At 31.8% G+C, this 16,035-nt stretch overlaps 2 protein-coding genes across 10 annotated transcripts in view; one reads left to right on the forward strand and one right to left on the reverse strand.

Moving 5' to 3' along the window:
• LOC113516782 (sodium leak channel NALCN) overlaps window positions 1–7,579 on the reverse strand; it is a 22,301-nt gene extending 14,722 nt beyond the window's left edge. Inside the window, exons 1-13 of the mRNA XM_026901253.3 lie at window positions 7,182–7,579; window positions 6,722–6,907; window positions 6,400–6,623; window positions 6,196–6,324; window positions 5,918–6,063; window positions 5,046–5,154; window positions 3,955–4,154; window positions 3,567–3,727; window positions 2,750–2,917; window positions 2,236–2,427; window positions 1,851–1,988; window positions 1,573–1,779; window positions 770–1,056 (exon numbers count right to left, since the gene is read on the reverse strand). Of these exons, the coding sequence (XP_026757054.1) occupies window positions 770–1,056; window positions 1,573–1,779; window positions 1,851–1,988; window positions 2,236–2,427; window positions 2,750–2,917; window positions 3,567–3,727; window positions 3,955–4,154; window positions 5,046–5,154; window positions 5,918–6,063; window positions 6,196–6,324; window positions 6,400–6,623; window positions 6,722–6,907; window positions 7,182–7,283 (2,249 nt within the window). The 5' untranslated portion in view covers window positions 7,284–7,579. The remainder of the gene's footprint in view (window positions 1–769; window positions 1,057–1,572; window positions 1,780–1,850; window positions 1,989–2,235; window positions 2,428–2,749; window positions 2,918–3,566; window positions 3,728–3,954; window positions 4,155–5,045; window positions 5,155–5,917; window positions 6,064–6,195; window positions 6,325–6,399; window positions 6,624–6,721; window positions 6,908–7,181) is intronic.
• A 592-nt stretch (window positions 7,580–8,171) lies between these two features.
• LOC113516800 (uncharacterized) lies at window positions 8,172–15,403 on the forward strand. 9 transcript variants are annotated; one of them, XM_052899563.1, is made up of 4 exons: window positions 8,172–8,500; window positions 8,881–9,055; window positions 10,969–11,112; window positions 13,535–15,403. In XM_052899563.1, the coding sequence occupies exon 4, from the start codon at window positions 13,542–13,544 to the stop codon at window positions 15,111–15,113; it is 1,572 nt and encodes a 523-aa protein (XP_052755523.1). In that variant the 5' UTR covers window positions 8,172–8,500; window positions 8,881–9,055; window positions 10,969–11,112; window positions 13,535–13,541; the 3' UTR covers window positions 15,114–15,403. The 9 variants fall into 9 exon arrangements, with proteins under 9 accessions (XP_052755523.1, XP_052755524.1, XP_052755522.1 ...); XM_052899564.1 differs by having other exon boundaries at window positions 8,172–8,414; XM_052899560.1 differs by lacking the exon at window positions 8,172–8,500 and having other exon boundaries at window positions 8,818–9,055.
• Window positions 15,404–16,035: the final 632 nt, after the last annotated feature.

The following is a 16,035-nucleotide window of genomic DNA, read 5'->3' on the forward strand; positions in this document are numbered from 1 at the left end:
TTATTTCGTGAAACAAAGTTTTAATTTGCATAATTTACGAGGGCAAAGCTATAGTAAACCATATATATTAAAACCGCCAAATGTACATCAAATTTTACTGTGCATTAAAGTTTAAATAAATAAATAAACCACTTGCAATAGCTGCTTAGCCGTGTGATCCCGGCATAGAATGGGCCACCCCTTCCTTGTTAAGACATTAAATAAACATAAACCAAAGCCTAACTGCGGTTGCCAACCTCCTGTTAAGAGTGGCAACTACTGGCAAAATCTCTCAAGGAGGCCTATGTTTAGTAATGGACAGTTAACGGCTAATATTGCTTGCTAAACGCTTGCAAGCGGTATTGAACCCTTAAGTCTTAGGAGAGATTTTGCCTCATAATACAACGGATTGTGCTAGAAGAACTGTTGATATGATGCCTACGGCCACTTTCTATCATAATCGACAGGGAGTTCACCCTCATACCTTACAGCCTAAATGGTCGCGTAACGCGGTTTCAGAGATGCTTTCTCCCACGAACACTCAGGTTATGGAATGAGCTCCCTGCCGAGGTTTTCCCGAGAGACTACAGCATGGGGTTCTTCAAAAGGGGGTAAAGAGGTTTCTTCAGGGTCGGCAACGCGCGCGTAATACCTCTGGTATTGCAGGCGTTCATAGGCTACGGTAACCGCTTACCATCAGGTGGGCCGTATGCTTGTTTGCCACCACAGTGGTATAAAAAAAAAATATGATGATGATAAATAGTTGCATAATACGTAGTAATGAACTCACTCAATAATACAGCTGACTACGTGCCGCCGTAATGCAGAGCTGGGTCGTTGGGAAGGCGGCGCCACCACAAGTGTCTTCACGAGACAGCGCTTGCGATACGGGAACGCGATCTTGGCAACGCCGATGTATTCGAAGGCGCGGCGTGACAAGTCGCCCTGCGGCGTCCGGCCCGGGGCACCGGCGCCCGCGCCGCCGCCGCCGCTCACTACGCCCGCCACACCCGCTACGCTCGCCTCCTCCTCGCCGCTCTCCTCGCACACGAACTGGCGCATGAACGACTCACGTACCTGTTTACATCCACATTCACGCATCATTACGAGCGCTCTTTACTTTTTTTACAGAATTGTCAATCTGTCAACATTCATAAACAGTTTAAAATTTTAAAATGTTTATATAAAAAATGGTAGCGTAAAAACATTAATCATAGAATACATTGTATATAAAGGACTTTTAAGGATTTTCGCACACGACTCATCACGTTATCATATGCCTACGCTGCATGATATATTATATGAGAGCGTGCTGAGCACATATAACAATGAACGAATAAATATGCGGTTCGTCATCGTCGCTGTATGAATATTACATGATGACAAGCGTACACACATGTTAATTGAGCCGTCTGTTGCATACTTTATTGTACACACATAAAACAAAGTTTTTAAAAACATAAATATTGCATTCTTATACTTTTACAAATATCTTAAAAGAATTCGATACATATATTAACAGTTTTTAACAAAGTATTAAATAACTAAAAAAGGGGAGATAAAATATATATATTGATGATAAAATAAAAGTACCTTAGGCAAATTAAAATCCCCAGGGACTTTATGTAACTTAGTCATTTGCGGACTGTCTGGAAACTTCTCAAATATTCTCAATCTAAAAGGCAGGCTTTCCTTGATTTCTGCACTTTGCTGACGATATCTAAGTTGTTTCAATTTTTTTATATCTTCATCTAACTCCAAATTATCCAAAATTACCGCTACGAAGAGCGATAACACTATCTGAAATACAAAAATACATAACAAATACCTACAAATATTACACTATAAATACTCATATAATTATACCTTACCAAAGTGACAAAGAGATGATATAATATGAAATATATAGCAACTAGAGGAGTCAATGTCTGACTAGTCCGCACCATTGTTTCATCCATAACTTCTACCCATGCTTCTTGAGTTAATATTTGAAACATAGACATAAATGCCTGAAATATATATACATTTGATAATATAAAGCACAATTTTTTTATTAAAATATATATTGAATTAATAGTGATTATGATCGCTTATATTCAGCAGTGGACAGGATAATTTATGTTAAATGACTATATGAATTTAATGAATTTCTAATATACTAAAAGTTTAAAGAAAGAGTCGATTTTATGTTTAAAATGGAAAAATTCAAAAAATACTAAAAGTCAGTGAGTAAAATGGGTAGTTACTAAGACTTACTTCTGGAAATGTTTCAAATTTTGTAAATTCGCATAGAAAGCAGAACAACTGCATTGAGATGGAGGAACTGATGATCAGTAAACACATGGTAAATATTATAAGACTGCCGAGTTTTTTGCCTGGTCCAAAGATCTTGTACACAAATCCCTCCAGCAAGGGTGAAGCTTTGATAAGTCTTACTATTCGAAGAACCTTATGGATGAAAAAATTAATTATAAAATAAAAATTTACAAAAATATAAATAAAGTCCTGGATATATAACAAACTATTTAGCCCCAAATGAAATCAAGTTTATTCTAAAGCTTCTAAGTAATTAATAAACATACTTTTTTATAATAATAATATCTAGTTATTTCAGCCAATAACTGATCCATATAAAATGTATTACATGACAGATTGACTTAGAAAGACGAAAATACACATTACAAACAGAGAATTAAAAAATATATTTATAAATATGTATTTATGGTTGAGGTAAATAACATTAATATTACTTTATTATTGATTAAATTACCTGAAAGTATGTGAAGACAGACATATAAAGTTGAGGAATTATATGTATAGTAGTGCCAATAGCTAGTAACAATTCGAATTTGTGAACAGAATGCTTGAAATAACCTTTCAATCCAAGACACCATATTTTTATTAGTGCTTCCAAGTCTAAGAAAATTGTGAATGCAATCTGAAATAATACATTACCATAGAAGAATAAATTGCAAGTATAATACACGTCAGTGTAAGCACATTAGTATGTGATGATTTTAGAGTAGAATATATGCCAACAAATTTATTAAGATACTAGCTTTTACTACTCTCTATAAAACACCCTATATCTTTTTAAATATAAATAAGCTTGATTGTAGATGTTAATGTTTTATATGACTTGGAATAGCACATATACTTGAGTTGGAAAATAAGTACTCTTTTTGCTAAAATCCACATATGAAACCAGATGAGTTCATTGTACAAAGAGAGCACTCGATGAACTGCATGTTTGTTACTAGCAAACATCCAATTACAGTAATAAGATTGATGTGAATGTCTATAGAACAAAAAGAAAATAGAAATTGCAAAAAGATTATGCCCCATCTAAAGCAAAGAAGTAGTTAATCATCGCACATGAGTTACGCATAGTACCTATCATGCATTTTCCTTTATGAGGACTATGGTATTATTTATGCTTCCATGCCCTATAAATTTAATACCATATCCACCTTTAGACCAAATCTAAGACAATACAAACATTAGGAGCGTTTGCAGCAAGCTTTGCGACTTTTGCAAGCTATTTTTGTACAAAGTCGCCCTCTGTTGATTCTATATTTTATAATTACCTCAATATAATAGTACTTCTCATAAAAAAATTCCCGTGGATTGTTGTCATGTTTGAAGTTCATTGTAGCTGTTATTATTCCGTTAGCTAATACGACGCCCATTACTAGCAGTCGGAAATAAGCAGAACGTAACATTTTATGAAAGATATCCGGTGCGCTGCCTGAAATTTCAGTTAAGTAATGTTATTTTAATAATTATATTAACAGTTGTGATATCAGTTTCAAACTAGCTACTGTACCAAATGGCATATGAGCTCTGTAAGCAAATATACATAATGTTATTAATCATAAATCTTAACATATTTCGTATCTAGAAATACAAATATGTTATTCAATAAAAAGAATATTATATACTTTATCTACTTTTGTAATAATATTATAAGAATACCTGAATGTTTATTTTCATCAATAGTAACAAGTTTCCAACCATTGTCATCTCCAGTAAAGAACTGAGTTGTACTCCCTTTTGTAATAGGATTTCTAACACCCCACATTTGTTGAAATTGAACTCTTATTTCATTAAAAGTTTCTGTTATTACCGCTATAAATACATTCTTCACTAACCAAGCCAGGAAAAATATCATTGTGCTGTAAAAATAATTAAGTACCTTAGATAGTTTTATTTTATTATTAATAAATATAAATAAAATGTTAGATGACATTACAGAATGTATATTAAATATATATGGTGCCAGCATGGCGCTATATATAATAATAGGCACCTGTGAGAGATGATAGATGAGTATAAAATAATGTTAGTAATAATAGTGAATTGTACAAGAATTAACCGTGATGATTTCCAGGGGCAACCGAGTGAAGGCCGACTTGCTAAAGTATATTATTAGCAATAAGGTTATACCCCGTTACTAACAATCTTTTTTGACTAGGTACTTAAGAGTTATGTATATTAATAATTTACGACTATTCTACAAATAAAATCAGCATGTTTGTGGCAATTTAAATATAGCCTTTTTGATTTTAAAATAATTATCAAAATCAGAGTTAACAATATCAACATCATATCTTAATATTGCATAATATACATACAATAAATAAAAAAGGTGAGTGTGAGCTAGACACACACGTCGAGATATAAGTGTGTAAGTAGATATGAAATAATTTGTCAATGTATAAATATATATAAGGATTTTTTAATAAAAAATCTTATACTTATTTATTAATATACGAGACCATTTTTTTCATGACTTAAACAGTTCTTGTTATAATATTATTATTGCAATAAGAATTCTTTAGTTAGGGCAATAATAAAATGTATTTAAAAAACTGGATTGTTTTTTGATGATTTGTCATAAAAATTGTTCCTTTCAAATTGCACTACAGATTGTTGCATGTAGCACGGTAATAGATAGAATGGATAGATAATTTTTTTGGTATGAAATGTTAAAAATATAGGCCAAATAAAAATCTACTGATTTCAATTACATATCAAAAATATAATTTAACATAAGACATTAATACCTGAAATAAAGAGCAGACCTCCATGTTGGTAAGGAGTCTATAGCACGGTACATAATAAATACCCATCCTTCTTGAGATGATGCCTGATAAACTGTGAATAAACTTGTAGCTGGAAAAAATATATTATTTTGCTTTTATTGATTTTTACTTTATACAAATGATCTCAAAATCAGTACACATATCATCATTATGAAATGAATGCATCAAATTTATCAATGGTATTAATATTTTAAGGCAATAATGATAATAATTCTTTATTTATTTAGTGATTTAAAAAAGTATGTAATAAATTTTGTTCGGTATAACCACAAATATATGGCTGTGTGGTCCCTGTATAGAATAGGCCAGCCCTTCCTTTCCCATAAGTGTTGTAAGAAACAGCTATGGGACGATGAGGAATGGGCAGCAGTATCCCTTTTAAAACATCTCTAAAGCCCGACTGATTGCCAATCCGCCTGCCCAGCGAAGCAAATATTGGCAACACCCTTAAAGGAGAAGGCTTATGTTCAGCAGTGGACAGTTAAAGGCTGATATGATGATGATGATTACCTTATGCAATAAATGTTAAAATAAATAAATACACTACTTGCATTAGAAATTTAGTTTAATGGATTTAAGATTTATAAGAAAATGTAAAATCAACTTTTTGTTGAAAGAGATAACAGAAGGACTCTCTTATATGTGGAAAGAAGTTATTTCCATAATTTGACATTGCAATATGAGAAAGAATTTCTCATAAAATGTATATTAATAAATAATTATTAATTTGTAAATTTGAGTTATAAATTTATGTTCTTATTTATTAACATGCAATAATGAATATATTAAAAATTAGGAGGATGAGGGATATTACGGACAAATGGCAAACTTACCAAATTCTTCAAACCCATTAAAACCCATAATATATTTAGACAAATTAAGCTTCATGCATTTCATTCCAGCTGGGCACTGATATCCAGAGTCAGGATCAGGTGAACAAAATGTATCAGGTATGGCTAGAGAATTTATAGTGACTTCACTGGAAAATAAAATAGGTTCAGATATATTTTTCTGAATAGAAAAAATAGAAATACATAATAGAGAATATTAATATCAACATTTTGCATATAAACTTATAATTAATAATTACTAATATATCACTCCTACTTACTTGGGGTTAGTATCATTTCTCACACAATGGTGAGTCAGTTCACCAAAGAACTGCACACCTAATAAACTATATAATGACATGAAGAAGAGAAAAAACAATGTCACATTATAGATCTGTTGACTGGATCTCCTGTAAAGTTAAATTTAAAAAATTAATAGTAGTTTTATATTAACAAAAACTATTTACTTATTTAGTTACACTTACTTGAAAATTTGATTGATTCTTGATTTTGGCATTGAAAACTTTAAGAACACTCTGAGAAATCTTATCATAATCAATGGTCTAGGGGCTCTTAATATGCTTAAATAACTGTATCTAGGTACAATTCCTGTTAATTCAAACATTTGTAGCAAAACAGAAACCCACAAGAAAAACACCATAGAAGCATCAAATTGACACCAATGATCTTTTAGGTATGCTACATCTCCCTGAAATATTTCAAATTAATTAAATAAACATTATGTTAATAATTGCAAAACAGTTAAAATATTTTACAAATGTTTATTAAAAAATATTATATTATTACCTTTAGTATACCCCTAATATGCATTTTAGCAATCATTTCAGCAGTAAACAAAAGAGTTACACAGCAGTCAACAGCAAATGTAACAGTTTGTAGATAAGGATATTTCTCAAAAGATTTTGGAGTATTCAATGAAACAGACATCAAACTCAAAAGGGCACAGGATCTCAAAATTCTTCTAACCCAAAGCTGGAAAAAAAAATCATAATATACTTTAGTACTTGTGACCTGGCATGAAGATCTGCCATCACTCCTTAGAGTATGCATTTACCCAATTTTTATACTCTTAAAAAAATCCATTTTCTCCATTAATGTCTTCTACATGCCAATAATAGTTTCAATGTTGGGCAGAATTTATATAAAAAAGTAAATCAATAATCTTAAATAAATAACTGTGTCTTTTCAATAAAATCTAATTATGTAGATAACTAATTATAGTTAAAAATTATTTAAAAGTTTTCACCTTATTCACCCATTCTATGTCGGCACTCTCATTTAATGACTCTTCTGGACCATAATCCGCGAGGACCGGTTCTCCCTTCAAGCTCTGTTTTCTCCCTAACATTTTTATACGTTTGAAGATAATTTTTGAAAGAAAACAGCAACGAATACCATAAAAAATTGTAGTTAAAATTGAGTGTACGTTTCCGCACTGTAGTATCGATGAACATATTGATAAATACAGTGCATTTTATGATTTTACATTGATTGTAGTTCTTTTTTTTTTTTACTATTACAGTTAGGGGATCACTTATACTGTTTAAATATTTTTAATTTTGATAAAACTATAAATATTTAGGTAACAATAAATAAATGAACGATTACTTTTGTATACGAATTCATCAAAACAGGCTATGGATCGATAGGTAAACCAAAAAGACAGCATAAAAAATATCACATAAAGTCAAATACAGCTGACAAAGTTGACAATGACAAATAAACGTGAGGGTAGCATAGATTAAGGATATTACCTGTATGTTGATAATAATTCTAAAATTTAGCCTAAACCAATTAAACCATAAACTTAGTATAATGTACTATTTAAGCATTAAACTAATTAGCAAAGGTTTTTTAAAAAAATAGGTATTGTTGAATTTTCGTTAATCATTCATTTTTTTTTTAGATAAAGAAATTTATTGTAAAGTAGGCACTCTATTGTTGTAATAGTACGTAATATAGTACGTATATATACGTACGTAATAATAGTACGTAATAGATAGGAAAATGTATATTTTTAGTTATATTTATTATTTGATAATTCGATTATAATTTACGATAGACAATGTACGAGACAGAGAATATAATAACCTGTATGTTAAAACGAGACAGAGAATATGGCAATAACTTGCATAACATATGCTCGAAAAACCATTCTAAAAAAAAGTATTAATTAATAATAAATATATGTACATATAGTATGATTATAACCATTACATTAAATGTTTCGGATAACCGTACATCGACATCGAAAAAGAACAGTGTATTGAAAAATAGGTTAAAGTGTATAAAAGTGTTTAAAAAATAATTTCACAACAGTGTTATATGTGTGTGAAATATGGTAAAATGCATTAAATAGTGCAAATAGTGAATAGCAGTGCATAAAATGATAGAACAGTATAGACATGATAGAAAGGGACAGAAAATCTTGTCTTAATTTTATAGAAACAGTGGCTCGGCGGCTTATCAATCTTTACTAGTAATAATATAAGTTGTTATCTCGTAGTTTTGCTACATTTTGTATAGAAAATTCTAATAGTCTGTTTTTATAGTGTTAACTGATAGGTACAGCGTGGAAATGTTTGTAGAATAGCGAATAGATTAGATAGTATTGTAAAGAATTATAGCATAAAGATCGTTGCATGTTTTTCGTTTGCTTCCGTTTCTCGTATAAAAATCGTTTAATAGTATTATGTATTATATATATTAAGAAAAATTTAATTTCCCCACTGTAATTAAAATGTAAAAGAAGCACCTATATAGTTTTATTATATTAAGGAAAATTGAAATAAAAATTTCCTTTTTTTTTTACAACACAGGGGGCAAACGAGCATGCGGCTCACCTGATGGTAAGTGACTACCGCCGCCCATGATCACCCACAACACCAGCGGCATTGCAGGTGTGCTGCCGGCCTTTTAAAAAGGAATATACTCTTTTCTTGAAGGTTATGTTGTCGTATCGGTTCGGAAATACTACTGCTGGAAGTTGATTCCAAAGAATAGTTGTGCGTGGAAGAAAGTGCCTTGAAAAACGCATGGTGGAAGACCGCCACTCGTCCAGATGATTGGGATGAAACTTTAGTTTATGGCGGGTTGTACGGTGGTGAAAATCAGCAGCAGGTATCAATCCGAACAATTCCTCAGAACACTCCCCATGATAAATTCGGTAGAAGATCCACAGAGATTTTTCATTCAATTACCACCACTTCCCTTCTCTATTCACGAACTCTTACTGTAAGGTAATAGATAAGATCTGTCATCATTATATTTTATCATAAGGATTTTATGACAGGGAACATTGATTGGTAATCCCGCTTGCGCTATCGGTATATACTCGTACCTACTGATAGGGCACTATAAAGATACTAGGTGAGGATGAAGTCAAGTCACTTGGGACCAAGTCGAAGTCAGCCCGACATGCCCTATATTTGTAACAATTGAGCTATTAATCCCCATTATTAATAATCTCCCCTTTTCGGAGGTTAAAATTAAGTCAGTTTGTTTAGTATTGTTATTTTCTTTCAATTTTCAGAAACAATTGAAGAATTGTCGAAAATTTTCGTTGATTATTTAAAAAGTGTTCTGCCTATGAACCTAATCCTAGAATTCGTTGCATATAAAATTATCATTAAAACAATGTACCAACATTTTCAGCTTTGAAGTTTTTTAAATACTTTTTTGCTATCATTATATATTAATATCAAATTTTCAATGATATTATTATGAAGTGAAGTTATTAAACTTGGTACATTATTAACGTTTTAGTTCGTAGTTTTTTTTTTTTATTTGCGAAGTTGTCACATTTCTTCAAAATAAAGTTATGAACGCTCTTAAAAAAATTTGCTTATTAATGTTATCATGTACCATAACTTCGTTCCTGTATTTGTATTAGTGTATGTATGTAGATATGTAAGTTTTGGCGGGCCTTTTAGTCTCTCATGCTTAGTGTTCATTATTATGTTTGTGTACATTTATATACCACAGTATATACCGTCTATACAAACGGTTTACCATGAAACGAAATTCTGAATTTTCAGAGTCGTGTTCTCGTTCATACCGAAATCGGCTCAGTATAAGCTTAATATTTCGTTCTGCATAAATTCAGTATAAAAGTTCAAAGGAACGATATTTCAACATTTTTAAACGGTATGTATTATGTAATTTCAAAATGAAATTTTTGTTTGGAATTTCAGAAAATATTTCATGGTAGGCCCTTAGTTTACAAATAATTACCCACATTTCTCCATGCCCAAAGTCCATTTCACTTTTCCCCATTTTCCCGCTGTGCTCCAACTCATTTTGAAAAAATAAGTTCACACATCATGCACAGTGAAGTATGTTTTTTTAATGGATGACAATGGAATAGTAACCCCGCCTGCGTGTTGGGGGGAAAAGGAATTATTAGTAATGGGGTCGAACTGACCCATTGCTAGCAATACACACTATCAGGTCGACCTCCACGTGGTTCGTCCTGGAAACCATCGTGGTTAATTCTAGTGCAATTAGTCAGGATGGGCTAACTGACCTGCTTTCATTATCACCTATCAGTCCTCACTGGTGTCCCGCTGGCGTATACCGTTAACGCAGGCGGAGTGGCCATTTCATTATCATCCATTAAAAAAACCCTGCCTACGCTATTAGTATACATGGGCGGGGTATCAATGAGGGATGATAAGTGAAGATGAAGCAGGTTAATCAGTCAATCGTAACAAATTCACCAATGGATCATCCACAATAGTTTCCAGTAAGAACCGCGAGGAGGTCGACCTGATAGGGTAACAGAGTTTCTAATCCTCATTACTAACAATTCCTTTTTCCACCAGTGAAGTATGTAGGCGCTATGGTGCAATTGTGCGGTTTAGCGCAGTGTTACCCATGTCTTTTTTTTTTTTTTTTTTACAACACAGGGGGCAAACGAGCATGCGGCTCACCTGATGGTAAGTGACTACCGCCGCCCATGATCACCCACAACACCAGCGGAATTGCAGGTGTGCTGCCGGCCTTTTAAAAAGGAATATACTCTTTTCTTGAAGGTTATGTTGTCGTATCGGTTCGGAAATACTGCTGCTGGAAGTTGATTCCAAAGAATGGTTGTGCGTGGAAGAAAGTGCCTTGAAAAACGCACGGTGGAAGACCGCCACTCGGGCGGGTTGTACGGTGGTGAAAATCAGCAGCAGGTATCAATCCGAACAATTCCTCAGAACACTCCCCATGATAAATTCGGTAGAAGATGCACAGAGATGCAACATCTCTGCGCAGTTTCAGTGGGTCAAGTCGGACAGTAAGGCGTTGACTATCGACATCGTATGTCTACTTCTATTAGGTTTATATATGCGAATAACACTTACATTATTTTAATCTATTTTGGTAATTTGTTTACTTTAAGCCTGATCGTATTTACTAAGTTTTTGCATCAGGTTTCCGATTAAATTACCGAATCAGGCTGATAACGAAAGACAGGGATCGACAGTCTTAAGTTTAAAAAAAAAAATCTTTAAAATGGCTTAAGATTGTCTAGGCTAGGTAAGTTCATGTTGCACAGATACATCGAGATTTGGACGTACTTATTTACTTTACATAATTTACATGCAAAAATATTATTTTCTCTTCTGTCTAAGAAATATATTACTTTCCACTGCTCCTGTCTTTGGCAATTGTAAGTATATCAAGATTGGTCTTGTTTGTAAATTGCAGTGGCGTTATATAGTTTCTAATAATATTTTATTTAATATATATTCTGTTTCTACACCTATGGTGTAACGTAAACAGTTCTGAATAGTTACGTCGCAATACTAAAAATACACTTTCTATAAATATGTACTGAACCTAGCAGCTCTTGTGTTATGATTCCATTTGATTTCTGCTTTTGACTGTAGTAAAAGTTTATTTTGTGTTTATTTGATTCGTAATTTGTAAGTATTATAAATTGTGCAGTAACATAAATGTATTTTTTAAATAAACAAAAGTTGTGAAACCGATAGTGCAACAACAATAATTACAGTGGTATCGTATTTCTTAACAAACAACACTTTCACTTATATTTATAGATCTATATTTTTATAATAACAACATTATTTTGAGTTTCATATATCAGTTTACTTGACTTACAAAAGTAAAAGTACCGAAATATTGCTAATGCTCTTATTAGTTTACGGTTCTAATACTTTTAAATTCAGCAATCATAGAGTTGTAAGTATTTATATAAAATGCCGCTAATACTTTATTTACAATAAAGACAGAATAATAATTATAGTTATTCTGAGTCTGTCACTCAAAAGTATCAGAAATGAAATATTCTCTAATCTCAAATATATCTTTGCACATAGTTAAAAAATTCGCACACATTCTTAATATATTATAGTTAAACAAAGAGCTTATAATTTGTATACAGTACAACATTTCGACTCATGACAGATATATCTAGCATGTTCATTGAAAACAGTATGAAAACAAACAAAAAATTGTTATTCTTTAGCAATTTATGTAAATTAAAGCAAAATTTCATGAAAGAATTATAAAAACAAGTATAAGAGAAATACTTATAAAGCAGTATTACGCATTTTCAATCTAGCAAACAAAGAATTTACAATTTATTTTACAAATTATTTTACTGTTATTTTTACACTTTATCTCAGTGGTATAACAGTGACATAAACAATTACAAGAATTGATCTCAGTGAGAAAACAATGACCGGTCTTATAGCTAAACGCGTCACTCCCAGACAACCTTTGGATGAGAGGAGTAATTATAAAAAGTTTGAACGGACGCAGAATGAAAATCTGCATTTTTAAATGCATTTTTTTTTATTCTTAATATTACCAGGTTATCTATGATATTCATAAACCTTAATATATAATACCTTATTAGCCGTTAACTGTCCATTGCTCAACATAGGCCTCGATCATAAGGAGGGTTTTGCCAATTGTTGCCACGCTTAGCGGGTGGATTGGCAACTGCAGTTATGTTTTGGTTATGTTAATGAGGGACGCTGCTGACGATCCCTCGACCATTTTTTTAATGGATGATAATGGAATGGTAACCCCGTCTGCGTTAACGGTATACGCTGGCGGGGTACTAGTGAGAGATGATCGGTGAGGATGAAAAGGCAGGTTAGTAAGCCCATCTTGACAAATTCAACGATAAATTAGTCACGATGGTTTCCAGGGGGAACCGCATGGAGGTCGACCTGATAGGATATATTGACATCAATGGGGGTTCACCTCCCCATTGATAACAATCCTTTCCCCCCTCTCTCGACCTTTGAGTACCCTTAATAGCCTCTTACGACACGCACGGGAAAGAAGGTGGTGGCACATTCAATATCGGTATCATACAGTGTGTTATTATAGATATTTAAAGCATACCAGGCTGAAAATTACATGCTATTTACAAATGATTATGAAATTGTGTACGTTTATATTATTGTTATGAGTTATGTTGTAAGAATTTTTAAATTTTTTAATGTAACTTCATAACTATCGAGTGAGAATCTTATACATTCTTCTTGAATGACCTTGTAGTGGGATAATAAAAAAATCTAATAATAATTACAAGCTAATTAATATTTAAATGTTATATTAATTTCTTTTCTTTTACAGATAAATAATGTCAAGATACAAGCAACCACGAAATCTCCAAAAGTTAGCGTTGATAAAATTGGGAGACTGGGTAGCATTACAAGCACAAATTCACATGAAACCAATCGCATCATTAGCTCAAAAAGATATTAACGGAGCACATATAGCACTAACAGAAAATGTAAATTATATACGCGACTTTTTGAATTATAACGTGCCATGGATGATTCATGATTTGTTATCACATGAAGTTATAAGAGCTTTATCAGATCTACTGGAAGAAACGAAACAATCCTTGGGTTTTCGAGCGTCTATGGGAAAATTTGTTACACAAATGAATGTTATAGTAAAGATGACAGAAGTACTGTTCACTAAAAATTTAACCCGTGTTTGCGTCGATACAATACCTAAAATGTTACGTTCTGTGTTTTATTCAAAGCTATCAATGCTGAAAGGCCTTGTTTATCTAAACCTTGGATCCCTTTCAGGTGGATGGAAGACAGCCGATATGGAGGAAGGCGTTATTCAATCCCTTAAAGAATTACACTGTTTGAAATATTTATTCATAAATTACGATTGCACTGACAATATATTAAAATGTATCGTTGATAACTGTAATCTCATTGAGAAGTTGGATGTTTCTTGTTCTAAATGTATAACAAATGAAAGTATTGACATAATATTAAAATTAAAAAATCTGAGAAGTATACAATTATACAGAACTTTTGTTTCAAAAGAAGGATTTACAAAGTTACTTTTAAAATGTAAGACTTTAGAAGATATCGGCAGATGTGATGATATTGGTCGAATATTAGAATTTATTGATTTAACCAATTCCACAGCAAAGCCATTCAATTTGAAAATTTATGTGAGTCGCTATGCAACTATGCAACATTTACAATTAGCAGTAGAGATGTGTCCTTACATTCGTTATTTGACCGTATTTCATAATACGTTGCAAAGTGACCTCATGGCATTAGTAGGTCTCAAAGATTTAAGGGATTTAAAATTGTTATCTTGTGATTTTTATGCCGATCAAGTCAAGCAAGTTTTGCAAGTGAAAGGGTGCAATATAACAAATTTACATCTTGAACATGTGGATCAAATAGATTTAAATGCATTAATGTATATCAGTCAAATGTGCCCTTTATTGGAAAGCTTAACTTTATACAATTGCACGCTTATACAGCATACATCGTTATATACGAAAAAATTGGAAATATTACCATACCGAAATTTAAAAAAAATAACTTGTGTATCAAAATGTACAGATGAGCAACTGTTATTCATATTTACAAACTGTTTAAATGTTGAATTTATTCACACTGGAACAGCTGTTCAGTTCACAGATGAATTGATTTTTAAGATTTTGGATAAAAATCCACTTATTTATCTAAAAGAATTAAGAATAATGCAGTCGGATTTCTTAACAATGACATCTGTGGAACGATTTATTCAAAGTTGCATGAATTTAGAAATATTAGTAGAGCTAGAGAGCTGGACTTTGTTGACCGATAGTGACCGAGAACATATCAGAAATTACATAAAAGTTAACAACTTAAACATTGACATATTTCCCACACGTAGATACGATATATAAATTGTAAAAACTAACTTGTGTATAATGTTGAAACACAATATGAAAATACAACATATTTATATATAAATGTAACATATACTAAGTCTGATATAAAAACCATTAAAGTATTTATATACCTTTGACAGTTCTCTAGTATTAAAAACTCCGTTTCCTGGGTATAAAATAATGATTTCATCTACGTATTCTGACACTAAAGATCTCTCAGAAAATAATCTACTCAATTGTAATCTTGGTCTTACTGATTGTTATTTAAAAAGCTATATATTAAAAATACAACAGTACAGTATTCATAGTTTTTTTTTTTTCTATCAGATAATAATATTACATAGGTATAATATAATTTATATGATAAACATTTTTACAATTATTATCTTATTCATATGTATTGATATTAATTGTTTCCGTAGCGTAATGATAAGCTGGGTACATTGCTTTGCTTGAATGAGGTCCCAGGTTTAATTCCCAGTTGAGCCAATTTGAAGACGAACTTTCCTGAATTGGCTCAGGTCTGGGTGTTTTGCGTTGTGCTCCCAGATGTTCAGTTACTGATTCCTCATGGCGCAGGATATTATAGGTTGAAAACCAGACGATTGATCTGATTGTGTGGTACTTATAATAAACTTATATAATTACTTTAAATATGGTTAATTATATAATATCGTAATAATAGTTTTATTCTAGTAAAGGAAGATAAAAATATAATAAAGAGTGAAATGGACTTTAATTTTTCGTTTATTTATTCCGGTTATAAACATTCGTACAGAAGTTTTAAATGTTTTCTTTTATCTGAGGTATTTTTTTTATAAAAGTTTTTTTTTTTAACATTTTACGAATGAGTATGTTATAATTGTATTTTCTTATAACTACTTTATGATAATAATAAACGGTACGGTGGATTTTAAATACTATTAATTTTACTAAT

Source organism: Galleria mellonella, unplaced genomic scaffold (genome assembly GCF_026898425.1).
Source record: "Galleria mellonella isolate WM207_F2 unplaced genomic scaffold, CSIRO_AGI_GalMel_v1 utg588, whole genome shotgun sequence".
Lineage (NCBI taxonomy): Eukaryota > Metazoa > Arthropoda > Insecta > Lepidoptera > Pyralidae > Galleria > Galleria mellonella.